Source organism: Antennarius striatus, chromosome 2, assembly GCF_040054535.1.
Source record: "Antennarius striatus isolate MH-2024 chromosome 2, ASM4005453v1, whole genome shotgun sequence".
Lineage (NCBI taxonomy): Eukaryota > Metazoa > Chordata > Actinopteri > Lophiiformes > Antennariidae > Antennarius > Antennarius striatus.
In genome coordinates this window covers 7,678,569-7,693,101 of record NC_090777.1, presented here as the reverse complement: position 1 = coordinate 7,693,101, position 14,533 = coordinate 7,678,569, and the positions used below count along the sequence as shown (strand labels likewise).

At 44.4% G+C, this 14,533-nt stretch overlaps 2 protein-coding genes across 5 annotated transcripts in view; both read left to right on the top strand.

Annotated features, from left to right (window-relative positions):
• Nucleotides 1-2,266: 2,266 nt before the first annotated feature.
• On the top strand, nucleotides 2,267-2,812 carry LOC137613623 (uncharacterized). Its single transcript, XM_068342991.1, has one exon. It carries the CDS (start codon nucleotides 2,267-2,269, stop codon nucleotides 2,810-2,812), a length of 546 nt encoding a protein of 181 aa, XP_068199092.1.
• Nucleotides 2,813-5,360: 2,548 nt separating this feature from the next.
• Nucleotides 5,361-14,533, top strand: part of arhgap4b (Rho GTPase activating protein 4b) — an 81,001-nt gene continuing 71,828 nt past the window's right edge. For 2 of the 4 annotated variants that reach the window (XM_068331901.1, XM_068331891.1), the window contains exon 1: nucleotides 5,363-5,536. The gene's annotated coding sequence lies outside the window, so the exon portion shown is untranslated. Of the gene's footprint in view, nucleotides 5,537-14,533 lie in introns of all 4 variants that reach the window. The other 2 variants (XM_068331878.1, XM_068331886.1) reach the window with 2 other exon arrangements.

Below are 14,533 nucleotides of genomic sequence, written 5' to 3'. Positions count from 1 at the left end.
GACGTGGTCCCCTGAAGCGGAGGAAACGCTGTGGGACTGTTTCCAGACCATGGACTGGGATATTATTGTGGGCTCATATGGAGAGGACGTAAGGGGGCAGCTCAGTGTTTTACAGATTACATGAACTTCTGTGTGTACACCGTGGCCCCTGTCAGGACAGTTGGGTGTTACCCTAACAACAAACCATGGTTAACAAGGGAAGTCAAGGCTGTCCTGAACAGGAAGAAGCGGCCATTCAGGATCAGGAACGAGGAGGAGATGAGGAAGGCCCAGCAGGAAGTGAGACCCGGCCTGAGGGAGGCCAAGGAGACGTACGGGAGGAAGCTGGAGAAGCAACTGGGGCGCAACCAGGTGCGTGAGGTCTGGAATGGGATGAGAACCATCACCGGACACAGGAAAGGGCGCAGCACTGTGGAGGGGAATATTGAATGAGCGAATGAACTAAACAGCTTTTTCAACCGGTTCAGCTCCCCCACCACTCCCAGCTCCTTGTCCCAGGCCTCTCCCTGCAGACCGCTCCACTGATGCTCCCTCCTCCTGTACTTCCTCTCCTTCCACCCCTGCCACTCCTCCTGAGCTCATTCCAAGAGCTGTGAAGCTCAATGGCCCCACCTCAACCACTGGACTTCCAACCTCGCCACCACCTCCTGCTCCCACAACGACCAAGACTGCCATCACTGCAGAGCTGGTGACAACAATGCTGCGGAGGCCCCATCCCTATAAGGCGACTAGATGGGATAAGGTCTCCCCAAAACTCCTTCGAGCCTGTGCTTCGGAACTAGGGGACCCCTTACAGCGATTGTTCAACCTCAGTCTGCAGCTGGGGAGGGTCCCATCACTGTGGAAGATCTCTTGCATCATCCCTGTACTCAAGACAGGATGCCCCTGAGCTCAACAAGCAGTGAACGGTCGCTCTTACCTCCCACGTAATGAAGACCCTAGAGCGACTGGTCCTGGAGCTCATGTGTCCACAGGTGCAGGGTGCAATGGACCATCTCTAGTTTGCATATCAGGCCAAGGTTGGGGTTGACACTGCTGTCTTGTACCTCCTCCACCGTGTGCTCTCATACCTGGACGCTGGGAGCTGTGCCGTCAGGGTGCTCTTCTTTGACTTTTCGAGCACCTTCCACACCATCCAGCCCCGGCTCCTGCAAGATAAACTGACCTCCATGGCTGTGGACCCCTATCTCATGAGCTGGATCACGGACTACCTGAGGGACAGACCCCGTACGTCCGGGGACTGCTTGTCCTCTATGGTGACCAGCAGCACAGGGGCGCCGCAGGGGACCATGCTTTCCCCCATTCTCTTCACCCTCTACACGTTGGACTTCAAGCACGACTCAGATGCATGCCAAATACAGAAGCACTCCAATGACACTGTGATTGTGGCATGTATCCAGGAGGGTGATGAGGGGGAGTACAGGGCATTGGTGGCTGACTTCGTGGAGGGGTGCCAACAGAACCAGCTCCAGCTCAACGTGTCCAAGACGAGGGAGATAGTGCTGGATTTCCGGCGGCACCCCCCCTCTCCACAGCCAGTGATCATCGAGGGCAGTGAGGTGGAGGTGGTAGGAAACTATAAGTACCCGGGACTGCAGCTTGACAGCAAACTGGAGTGGTCACTCAACTTGGACAGTTTGTACAAGAAGGGGCAGAGCAGGATGTACTTCGTGAGGAGGCTGGCCTCCTTCAACAACTGTCCTGAGCTCCTTCTCATGTTCTTTCAGTCCGTCGTTCCCAGTGTGCTGTCATACGCCATTGCACGGTTCAGCATGGCAGTGCTGGTGTGTGACAGGGAGAAGGGCCAGGCTTGTGGGTGGAGCCACAGCTCCACGCCAGTGGGTCCTCTCCACACCTGACACTCATCCACACACCAGTAACTGATTATCACACCTGAACATCGTTGGTGTTATCATGAGGCTTTTTAAGCCTATCTGAATGAGAGCTAGGTGCTAGTTTGTTTCTCTAGTTTGTTTCCTGTAAGTCTGTTCTGTTTTTCTGCCTTGTTCTGCCTGAGTTTTGTTTGCATCTTGCCCGTGTAGTTATAGTTTTTTTTTTATTAAAGCCATGGACAATAGTGGTGTCTTCGGTGTTCTGCGTTTGGGTCCAAACCCCTACCTCCGTGACAGAATGAACCAGCCTGAACTGGACCCAGCGGACACCCTCCTTCTTGCTGCCTTGACCAGCAGCAAATCCTGGAACCCAGAACAGGCTGCCGAGTGGAGACAGAGAGGGAGAGACACCTGGACATGGCTGGCAGCTTATGATGGAATTCCAGCTCCACCTTTTTTGCCAGACCTCGAGTCTGTTCCAGTGCCCGCTCCGGTCCTCAAGCCCGGACGCCAGCTTGCTCCTGTGCCCGCGTCCCGAACCCAGCCTGCTCCGGTCCTCCCGCCTGGACGCCAGCTTGCTCCTGTCCCCACGGCCGGATGCCAGCTCGCTCCTGTCCCCACGGCCGGATGCTAGCTTGCTCTCTTCCCCATGCCCAGATGCCAGCTTGCTCCCGTCCCAACAGCCGGACACCAGCTTGCTCCTGTCCCCACGCCCGGACGCCAGCTTGCTCCCGTCCCCATGCTCGGACGCCAGCTTGCTCCTGTCCCGGCACCTGAGCCCGAGTCTGTTTCGGCACCCAAGTCCAAGTCTGCTCCTGTTCCTGCACCCCAGGTCGAGTCTGCTGCTGATACTGCACCCCAGCTCGTCTGCTCCTGATCCTGCACCCCAGTTCGAGTCTGCTTTGGATCCTGCACCCCCGCCCGAGTCGTTTCCAGATCCTGCACCCCCACCCGAGTCAGCTCCTGTTCCTGCTCCCTAGTCCAAGTCTGCCCCAGATCCTGCACCCCTGCACAGACATAGAGGTTTATAGATTGAAAAAAAACTAAACAAAAAAGTTAAAGACATGATTATAGAAGAGATGATTGTGAAGTGCGAATAATTGTATTTTTTTCTTAATTTTTTTCTGCTTTTTTAAAAATAATGTTTTTTTTTGTTTGATAAATATTAAAAGGTGTTAATTTTCCTGGTTCTTCTTGTAGTTTCAAAAATCTGCGTATACTGATGATATTAATGTTGCAATAAAGACCGGCATGATATAAGCTCTTTGGAATGCACTGTACAGCTTTTTAGTGAGATGTCCTCCGCTAAAGTCAACTGGGCAAAGAGCAGGGCTCTTATGGCAGAAGGTGGGCTGGACAAAATCAGACTCCTGGATAGACTCCAATGGAAAGCAAACGGGTTAAAATACCTTGGAGTGCACTGGGAAACCAGGCTAATATGAAAAAGAACTGGGAAAACATCTTAGAGAAATGGCAAGAGAATGGCTACAAAACTGTAAATGGGTTCTATCAGAACTGGCTTTTAGAGGTCGAATTTTAATTATAAACAACTTGGTTGCATCAATACTATGGCACCGACTGTCCTGCATTGAACCTCCACGAATGTTGCAGAAACGAATCCAAATGGTGATGTGTGGGGTTTTTTTTGAGACTGCCATCATTGGGTCCCTCAGAACGTCCTCTTTCTGTCCAAGAAGGAGAGAGGGCAGGGACTCATCCATCTGACCAGCAGAATTGCTGTGTTCGGTCCGGCTGCAATTCATTAAGTGGTTCCTGCCTGGCCCTGAGGACCTGGTGTGGTGGCCCACAACACAGGCAATACTGGCCCAGTGCTGGTGTGTGGAACTCGATCTTCCATGTTTTTATCTGAGTGTTTTTAGAATCTGTGGACTTTTGCCCAAGAGGCCACAGGATTCTAAATCACTCTATTGGTTTTTAAAGGAACCTGTTATCAGAGGAGGACTTTTCAATATATGAACTTTTGCAGAAAAATCAGTGGAGTCCAAATTCATCGCGGCCAAAATCTCCATGTCTGAACCTGTGGTGGAGATTTGTGGACCCACCTTGAATGGAGCTGCTGCTCTATCCTCTACTGTGGATGCGACCTCAGTTAGACTCATCGGAAGACTGTTGAAGAGCTGGAAGAGCCAACTCACCCCACAGAAACTGATAAATTCTTTCCCCGTAGAGAATTTGTCTCTTTGCTCTAATAACTCCGTGTCAGATCCGATCAGTCTCAGTGACAGTATTCGAAAAAACATGTAGAAATTGATGGTAAATGTTCTAAACGATGATGAACTTAAACATAGGGTTGACACACCATGGAGGGTTCACCTTGGGCTGACAGCAAATGTGAACCCTTCTTGGGAGTCTTTCTACAAGCAGCCATTAACAAAGTTGGTTGGAGATGTCCAATGGAGGATTTTACATGGTGCTGTTGCCGTCAACAGTTTTATTGCAGTTTTGAATCCAAATATATCGGAAAAGTATCCGTTCTGTTCTCGCAGGGAAACTATTTTTCACTGCCTCCTAAAATGTCAGAGATTCAACAATCTGTTCTTGTTTTTTGACAGACAGATTTACATTATAGGTTTGAAACGCAGGGAGAATAAAAAAAAATAATTGGCAGGGAGGAAAAGGTTGAAGGTTCATCTGACTGCAGTGCAGAAGCCATTTTAAGACGACTGTGTCAAACAAGAATTACAATCGATTTTAAGTGTTTCAGAGCTATGAATGATTAACATTTTTTCGAACCCAAGATGTGTCAAAGGTGTCTTATGTTCCGTGTTAAATGACGAACTCATGTTTAGTCACTGTTTGGTTTAATTCAAGTATATTTTGCCCACATTTCATATGATAGTTTTATTTTTTGTTCAAGTGTGTGCTCATGTTTGAGTTAATCTCTCTAGCATGTTGTTAACGTAAAAATCTTGTGATATCGACTTGATGAATAAATATGATATCAAATCTGTGTGTGTGTGTGTGTGTGTGTGTGTGTGTGTGTTTGTGTGTGTGTGTGTGTGTGTGTGTGTGTGTGTGTGTGTGTGTGTGTGTGTGTGTGTGTGTGTGTGTGTGTGTGTGTGTGTGTGCAGTTGCTGGAGGGTATGCTTCCTCAACGTTGTGCATGTGTGTCTGCGTGGAAATGGTTGAATCTTGAATAAGAGCGTGATCTGAAAGGATGCTGTCGTGCTGTGGCTCTATAATGGCAAATACTAGAAGGTCGTCAGAAAAACCTTTGAAGCGAGAGATGGAGGAAGGGAGAGAAGCACGAGTGATGGATGCAAAGAGGGAGAATGACGGATGCTGAGGGAGGAATACGGTGTATTCATAGCAGCAGCGGTATTTATAGCCACCCAGAGGACAGCAGTGAGTGAGGGGCGTGGCTTCAGCCGCGGCTTTCTCGCAGCATCACAAGGCATAGACCGTGAGAGGGAAGGAATGGGAGGCGTGACAGCTCTGGCGCGAGTGAGAGAGGGGAGGCTATTTGGCATATTTGGCAGTTGAGGAAAGAAAGAAAAGGGAGGAGGGAGGGATGTTTTTAGAGTGTTTGCGTGTGCGCCTGAGAAGTGAGAGACTAACAAGAGAGGGAGGGGTTTGACTTGAGAGAAATCTGTCAGATTCAAACACTGCTCTTTGCGTGTGTGTTAACGAGGAAGACAGGAGAGGAACAGATAGAAAGAGGCAGAAGAGGGCCACTGACTGAGGTATGTACGGATGCCATGCTGCTTGTCAAGTCAACAACAACAACCTGTGTGTTTGTATATGTGTGTTTATGTTTTTGTGCATGTACTTATTTAGATATACTTCAGTTAACACAGAGACTCTGTTTTCATTTGGGGTTTACTTAGTGGACAAGTGGATTCGAGCTACTGTCAAGGATATCAATTATGTAATATGTTTGCACCATTTTCATTGTTAACGTTGTTAACACTGTGCGTGTGTGTGCGTGTGTGTGTGTGTGTGTGTGTGTGTGTGTGTGTGTGTGTGTGTGTGTGTGTGTGTGTGTGTGTGTGTGTGTGTGTGTGTGTGTGGTTTCATGCTTGTGCATTTATGCTGGGGTGTTTATGTGGTCATTGTGTCCATACTTATGGTTTATGGTCATATGGTTTGATTTACAGCCATTGTAAATATAACTTCTTCTTTTCCTTTCGGCTTTTCCCTTCAGGGGTCGCCACAGCGAATCAATTTCCTCCATCTAGCCCTGTCCTTTGAATCCTCTTCTCTCACACCAACTACCTTCATGTCTTCCCTCATTACATCCATAAACCTCCTCTTTGGTCTTCCTCTAGGCCTCCTACCTGGCAGTTCAAAACTCAGCATCCTTCTACCAATATATTCACTATCTCTCATAACTCATGCCTGTTAAAGCTCCCTTCAATTATGTTATTATTTAATGAAAATAAGCAAGTGGCTTGAACGTCCTCTTCAGAGTTTCCTGCAAAATAGCATTTCTTTTGTGCTGCTATTGGTTCAGCATGCATAAACATATAATGGGAAGTTGAATTAAAACCGTCCATTTAAATCTGGTTATTTGATTTTTTATTTATTTGTTTTTGTGTGAATAAATTGAACTTCAGTTATTTTTGACAAGAAACTCTGGTTTCGGCATCAGGTACATCTTTTTGAAAATAAATTTGAGTTGTATCAAAGCATTTTTTCCCCATCTGCTTACCATCAGGCTATCCATAATGGTTTTACTTATAACATGCTACAGGTTAAAATACTACTTACACTGCAGTTCAGTGTAAACTTATGGTTGGCTGTTTTAATTTAATAGCATCAAAAAAGAATAGTTTTGTTTGCACAGTCAAGACATGCAAAATAATCATTGTACTTATATAACAGACAATGTGTATGAGGTGCATTTCATGTCCTCATGCATGAGGTGGATGAAGGTAGAGCACTCCTTCACCTAAGAGCTGCGGTAGGCAGTGTCAATTAATATGTTATGTTTCATAACTTGAGCATTTCATTTTCTCTAAATTTTAAATAGAAATTAATTAACTCAATACTGCTCATTTGGCCGGACTTAAAGCGCAAGAAGCCCTGGCATCCCAATTCTTTATGATAAGAATCCAAGTCTTCACTGTATCCCATCTGAGCAAGATGTACAAACTTAAACATGCAGAACAAATTAATCTTGTTTACTGACAAACTGCACCTTCCTATCAAAATGAAAATAGAAAAAATAATAACTATATTCAAATTTCTGTGTGAAGTGTGTCCTTAAGTACTGTACATACAATTAGGTACTCATAGAGCATTTAATTACTTTCAATTCACATATTTCAAAATCCATCCATTCTCCTACACTGCTTCATCCACTTTCGCGGATCACAGGGAGCTGGAGCCTATCCCAGCTGGCTTAGGGCGTGAGACAGGGGAAACTCTGGGTATGACGGTAGTGCGCCGCCGAGCCACACAGAGACAGAGAAACACTCACACTCACACTCACACCCGGGCAATTTGGAACAGCCAATTAACCTGCAGCTCATGTTGTTTGGAGGTGGGAGGATGCTGGAGAGAACCCACACAGACACTGGGAGAACATGCAAACTCTGCACAGTGCTGGACTCGAACCCGGGACTGCCTTGCTGTGCGACGACAGCACTACCCACTGCACCACCGTGCCGCCCATATTTCATAATGATATATTTGTCAGGCTTTATGTACAGCATGGTGGTGCAAGTGTAGCGCTGTTTCCTGACAGCAGAAATCTCCTTGGTTTGATTTCACTTTTCTGTGCTGAATTGGTTTGTCCAACTTCCTCCGACCACTATGCAACTTAGCTCAACTGGACACTTTATACAGACCTCCGGTATAACTGTGAGCATGAGTTGGGGTTTGTCCTTCTGTGTGGCCCAGTAACAAACTGGCAACTTGTCTAGGGTGTATCTGGACAGTGAGGACAATTGTGGAGAAACCAGTATGATATGCAATCGAATGGAAATATTTTTGAATAAATAAATATCTTATCACTTTGTTTTTCACAATGGCACTCATTTCTACAACCTGTGGTGCAGTAAACCAAAGTTAGACTGTCTGACCACCAACATTGTTTTTCACAATGGCACTCATTCCTACAACCTGTGGTGCAGTAAACCAAAGTTAGAATGTCTGACCTCCAACATTCAGAGGTGTTGGTGAAGTGGAGCTTTCAGAAGCCAGGAAGAGTGGATGTGGTCAGCCTGAGGTCTTGTTAGCGTCTGACTGTCCCAACCAGTTTTCATTTCAGGTTTTCCCTCAGATTATTTTTTGTCTTCTGCCAGGATATAAAGGTATGCTTTGTGCAAGGAGCATCTCTAAAATCCTCACATAAAACTCTGAAGAATGAAAAATGTAGACAGCAGTGGAAATTCTTCTGTGGCTGTGGCTTGTGGCTGTTTGATTTCGAATTGTCTGACTCCTGATGATCCACTCTCTATAGACACCACGCCAAACTCTGAAAGTGACTTTATTCTCTCAGTAAAATACATGCAGTTATATTGTAAAATTCTGATATTCCTACCCATAATAATTAATCTACACACTTATATTACAAGAAGAGCTATTGGGTCATTGCTACCCATTGTTTTACATGATGTATCATGTACATTTCTCCACTGCCACCTTGAAACTAGTCATCCTGTGCTGTCTTTTTTATTGGTGAGGAGAAACGGGATGAAGCAGAAGCTGAAATCTTCCAGTGATATTTGCAGGTACAAAGTAATTCTCATCAGATGGCACGAGAGAAAAAACCTGTGGGAGCGTACTATGATATGGTTTCCTGTTGTGCAGAACTGGCTGCTGAAGAGGATGTACATTTTGTTACACATGAACTTTGTCCATGTGTGAGAAATCTAATTCTCATGGCACATTCTAAATGAAAGAGCTCACCCTGTTGTGGCCTGCTCAGGTTGGTATCATGAGCCAGCTACCATGTAGGTATTCAAAATAGATCAAACTCAGTTTAGTAGAGATAGGGACATCTGACTAGTTAAACATGCTTCATTTGAAAGTGCGACATGTTGCTTTTGACGGAAGAAACTTTCTTCCCCTCAAACATCCCCTCAAAATTTCAAAACACAAAAGAGATCTGAGTAGTGACTGCTGTATTGTATTGTATATTGTAACGGATATTTGTATTTCATTTGGATTATCAGTAAAATATCCAAGAATAAATTGGTGGAAAAGGGAATAACACATCAGGAAACTAAATAAAAAATATAATATTTGAGTGTTTTATTTATTTAATTGAACCAACAAAGCTTCTCTGCAATTACACATCCAAATTCGAACTTTGAAATAAAAAAAATGTAATTCTGTGAAATAAAAACAAATTTATCCTGCTTCAAAATACAGTATGTTGGTGTCATCATTAGCCCTTAACAATGAAAATTATTAACTATTATGAACAATCCAAAATGCTGTGGTGGCTACCAGCCGGCTGGGGACACTGATGTTATGATGCCAAGAGGGTTTGCTTATGGCTCCCAATCACTCACAGTCAACACAGGTAACCTGTACCTTCCCTGTGCAGCTCCCACTACCTTATGACATTAGACACAAATTATCCTTTGCTTCATTTTTCTTACACATTTGCTTTTTTTTTCTTACACATTCTTCTCTTGGCAGTGCCTTCTCCTCTCCATCTTCTGCTGCTCCACATGGGGCTCTTGCAACATCATTTGTCAGGCTTTTGCTTTCATGTGTCCTGAGCACAGTTCCTTTGCGAGTCGCATTATGAAGTTCCTCTGTGACATCATCTTATTGTTGCATTTATTCAACAGGATCGAAGCATCTATAGCAGCCAGGTTAAGAATATTACAAACCACCAACATGTAGGAGCTTACGGTGAATATTTCCTCCCCATTCAATCAAGCACATTTACTCCAACCTTGGTTAGTACTTAACAGTCTCCAGTATAGCCTCGTGGCCACTTGTGATGCTGACATCTGTGTGGATTGTGATTAGAATGGAGACAATTTCCTTGGTTAGCATTGATAGACAGTTAGGGTTGCACTGTCACATTTCAGCACCTCTGTAGTGTGCAGTTCCCTTTGCTCCTCGACAGGTGGAGGAAGCTCTTGTCTACTCTTACTTGCTGGACCGACCAGGCTTGTTTTCTGGGCCTTTAGTGCCTTGGAAAGTTCAAGAGGAATAAAGAAGTTACCAGTGGTGATATTTCCCCCCTCAACACAAGTTACCTGTGTTGACTGAGTGTTTGTGAGGCATAAGCAACAACTTCGCGTTGTAACATAAGTGTCTCCAGCTGGCTGGCAACCATTACAGTATTATTGAATGTTCATAATAGTTAATAATTTTTATTGTTAAGGTTTCATGATGACACCAATCTATTTTGAAGCAGGACACAATTGCTTTAATTTCACAGATACATTTTTTTTTATATCTCAGTTTGAGTTTGGATGTGTAATTGCAGAGAAGTTATGTTGTGTCAATTGAATAAATAAAACATTCAATCATTATAGTTTGAATTTAGTGTCCTGATTTGCTTTTATCTATTCCACCAATTTTTAGATATTTTCAATGATAATACAAATGATATACAAATGTTGTTTGAGCAGTCAAAATCGCTGTCTATGGGAGTTTTAGTAGTTTCAGAATTCTGGGGGGGCCGAGTGTTAAGGTGTGTGTGCGCATGTTTGTGTGTGTATCTGTGCATATGTGTGTGACTGTGTGAGAGGGAGAAAGAGAGAGAGGATGTGTGTGTGTGTGTGTGTGTGTGTGTGTGTGTGTGTGTGTGTGTGTGTGTGTGTGTGTGTGTGTGTGTGTGCATGTGTGCATGTGTGCATGTGTGCATGCGCCATGTAACAGTTAAAAAAAATCTATACAGTATAGAAATCATTAATTTGAACTGAAGTGACATATTTAGTCGGTGGAAGACTAACTGCATTTATTTGCTTATCTGTGATCATACTGTGCTAATGGAGATGACCCTTCAACAGCAGATCTTGCTCTTCTGTTTAACCAAAACCTCTTTACACCCAGGGATTTTCCTTTCATATTTTCTACTGTATTGGTAATGGTTCTTGTTCCTGGGTCATGGGGGTCAGGCTTTCTATAACTGTTTGGCAATAATTTAGCTGCAAGGACATCGCAAGATAATGTCATACATAGTAGCAGGGGCATTGTGATACTGTGAGGCCAGCAGTCTCTGTAATATTAGGAAATCCCCATACAATATTGACCAATTCAGCAGGAGACAGTAAGTCATGTGTACTAACTTCTGCTGTGTGGTTCTTATCATTCTTGAGAAGAAATAAGCAGTAAATCCCACAAAGTCCAAATAATGATCTATCACACTGTATCCCTCTTTTCTTTAATGCACTTTATATTCAAAATTCACACCACATGGCTGCCTTCTTTCAATGACCTTGACTTGAAGTTGGAAACTCTATTCTCCAATAACCTCCATCTATATGGCCCTTTCTATTGCTTAATCTCTCACAACCCCTCGTTTACATTCGCTTTGTTCTGTGCAGATTAAGGTCACACGCTGATGAGTGCCTCCGGAGGCCTCACACCGACACAAATCTCTCTGAATTTGTTTATTGTGCTTATTCATTTACCCCAGAGTTCTTTCTGAAACCTCCGCTAATGTCATGTTCAATTCAGAGGAGAGGGCCCAACTGCAGAAGTGAGGGGCAATGATGGTGCCCTTCTGGAATATAATTAGAAGAGTCTTGCAATAGCTAGAGGGTGGTTCGTGAAGAGGCAATCCATGTCCACAATGGGAGATAAAACAGGCAAAACAGGTTTGGTTCACAGTTATACAAAAATCTAAAGGAACTAATCCACATCACAAACTACAAGTAACACAATAAAAAAGGCTGGAATGTTTGACACAGAGTTACAAAAATTGACTGGACTATAACGGTAGGGAAACATTAAAAATTCTGAGAGGAGATAATAAGACACAAATGAGATCAATTAGGGCAGGGATGTCAGTCAGTGGAGGGAAGGTAAACAATCTGTGCCTGAATTCAGGTGCTGCATCCTTCCAAGGACCCGGCTGCGATGAATCCTGTTAAATGAGACTACTGGGTCAATTGAGAATTTCTCTATCTCTTTGTGCTTTTATTCTCGTGTCATGAATGATTCCACCTAGCAACATTGATAGCTTGAGTTGATTAAATGATGATTACACATCGTCAATGTCAGTGTAATTAAAGCAGCCTAGTTGTGAGTTTTCGTAGAAGTTGTGGTGTAGTATAAAACATATTATTATTACAACTATTGTAATGGAAGCAGTAATGTGTGTTTATGTGTGTGTGTGTGTGTGTGTGTGTGTGTGTGTGTGTGTGTGTGTGTGTGTGTGTGTGTGTGTGTGTGTGTGCACGCGCACATGCTGAAATATAATTAGAAAATGAGATGCTTCACCTTAACTCCTTACCTACTGAGAGAGAACATTATGCCACTGAGCAATAAATTCTGGGTTATGGTGGATCGTCGCGTGGCTTCATCCCAGCTGGGTAAAGAGGGCCAACAAAATAGGTCAAAAGATGCGGCCCCTGAATGGATACAGCTGTTAGAAAGGGAGCTGCTATTTAAGAGGGGAAGACAGATGAGTAACAGATCAAGAAACAAAATGCAGGGCCAGATCAGGCACAGGAAGAGAAAAAAGTAGACAAGAGAAAACATAAATCTAAACAAGGAATAGGGAATAAATAGATTAGAAGACCAACAAAGACAAGGGGTGTAAAATGAAGAAGTTTCACAGTAAAAACAGGAAACACCAAAACCCTGACTGTCTGGATCACTTCCACAACACCACAGGAAATGAGAGAACACATCACATCATATCCTGTAACGATAACAGTTCTACTACATACAATGTGGCAGGTCTCACCAGTCGCGTTATTGGTTGTATTTCTGCCATTACTTGTATCTGCTATTGGAGTGCGTTAAAAAAAATAGAAAAGAAAGGAAAGAATGGTTTTTTTCTTGAAGGTAAAATCAAAACACTAAGCTACCCAATGCAAAATGCTGCAGCCTGTCACAGGATGTGGGAAATGAACTCTCTCTCTCTCTCTCTCTCTCTCTCTCTCTCTCTCTCTCTCTCTCTCTCTCTCTCTCTCTCTCTCTCTCTCTCTCTCTCTCTCTCTCTCTCTCTCTCTCTCTCTCTCTCTCTCTCAAGAGCCATTTTAAGAAGAATGTGTCAAGCAAGAATCAGAATCGATTTTAACTATTTCAGAGCTATGAAGCATTTACACACTTTACAAACCTATGGTCTGTCAAAAGTGTCTTATGTTGTGTGTTGAGTGAGGAACTTGTGTTCAGTTAGTGGTTGGTTTTACGTATAAACCAACCACTAACTGACATATAAACTGAAGTATAAAGCAATTCACGTATAATTTGCCTATGTTCCTATATTTTATATAATTTGTTTTTGAAATGTGAGTTCCTGTTTGAGTGAATCTCTTTTGGGTTTTGTGTCAACGTGACTATCTTGTATTTCGGCTTTTATCAATAAACGCGATTTTAAAAATCAAATCTACTCTACTTTTTCTTCTTCTTCTCTTCTTCTTTGTCTTCTCTCTGTGACGCCTCGGTTGCTTAAAATGGCACCCGCCCACTTGTCACATGCATTCCAGCATGCTATATAGAACTGCAAAGTTGAAGAAGCTATTTTCCATCCATCCATCCATCTTCAACCACTTATCCAGGGCCTGGTCACAGGGGCAACAGTCTAAGCAGGGATGCTCATACTTCTCTCTCCCTAAACTTCTTCTCCAGCTCCTCGGGGAGATCCTGAGGCATTCCCAGGCCAGCTGAGAGACATAGTCCCTCCAGCATGTCCTAGGTCTTCCTCAAGGTTAGGGTTAGGGTCCTCACCCTATCTCTAAGGGTGCACTCAGCCACTCTATGGAGGAAACTCATTTCAGCTGCTTTTATCCAGGATCTTGTAATTTCGGTCATGACCCAAAGCCCATGACCATTGGTGAGAGTAGGAGCGTAGATTGACCAGTAAATCGAGAGCTTTGCCTTGTTACTCAGCTCCTTCTTCACCACGACAGACCTCTGCAGCGTCACCGGACACCCTCTGGATCCTGGCTCCGGAATCCCTCCGGATTCTGTCCATAAAAATTATGAACAGAACCCGTGGAACAGGTCTGACTTACTGCCAGCAATGCGAACCAATCTCTGGCTTCAGTCATACAGGGACCGGACAGCCCTCAGGAAAGGGCCCCGAACCCCATACTCCCAAAGCACTCCCCACAAGATACCACGAGGGACACGATAGAACGCCTTCTCCAGATCCAAAAAACACACGTGGACTGGTTGGGCAAAGTCCCATGAACTCTCAAGCACTCGATGGAGAGTATAGAGCTGGTCCAGTGTTCCTCCTGAATCCGTGGTTCGACTATAGGTCTAATCCTCCTCTCCAGTACCCTGGGATAGACTTTCCCAGGGAGGCTGAGAAGTGTGATCCCCCTATGGTTGGAACACACCCTCTGGTCCCCCTTTTTGAAAAGAGAGACGACCGCCCCAATCTGCCAATCCAGAGGTACTGTCCCCGACTACCATGCAATGTTACAGAAACATGTCAACCATGACAGTCCCTGCACATCCAGGGCCTTGAGGTACTCAGGGCACATCCCCTGTGCTTTGCCACTGAAGAGTGTGGCAACCACCTCGGTGACTTCAGCTTGGGTGACAGACGAGAATTTCTTCGACGCTTCCTCCATGGCCTCTCCAAA

Coding starts and splice junctions, on each gene's coding strand:
- LOC137613623 (XM_068342991.1), top strand. CDS start 2,267: ATGGAATTCCAGCTCCACCTTTTTTGCCAGACCTCGAGTCTGTTCCAG.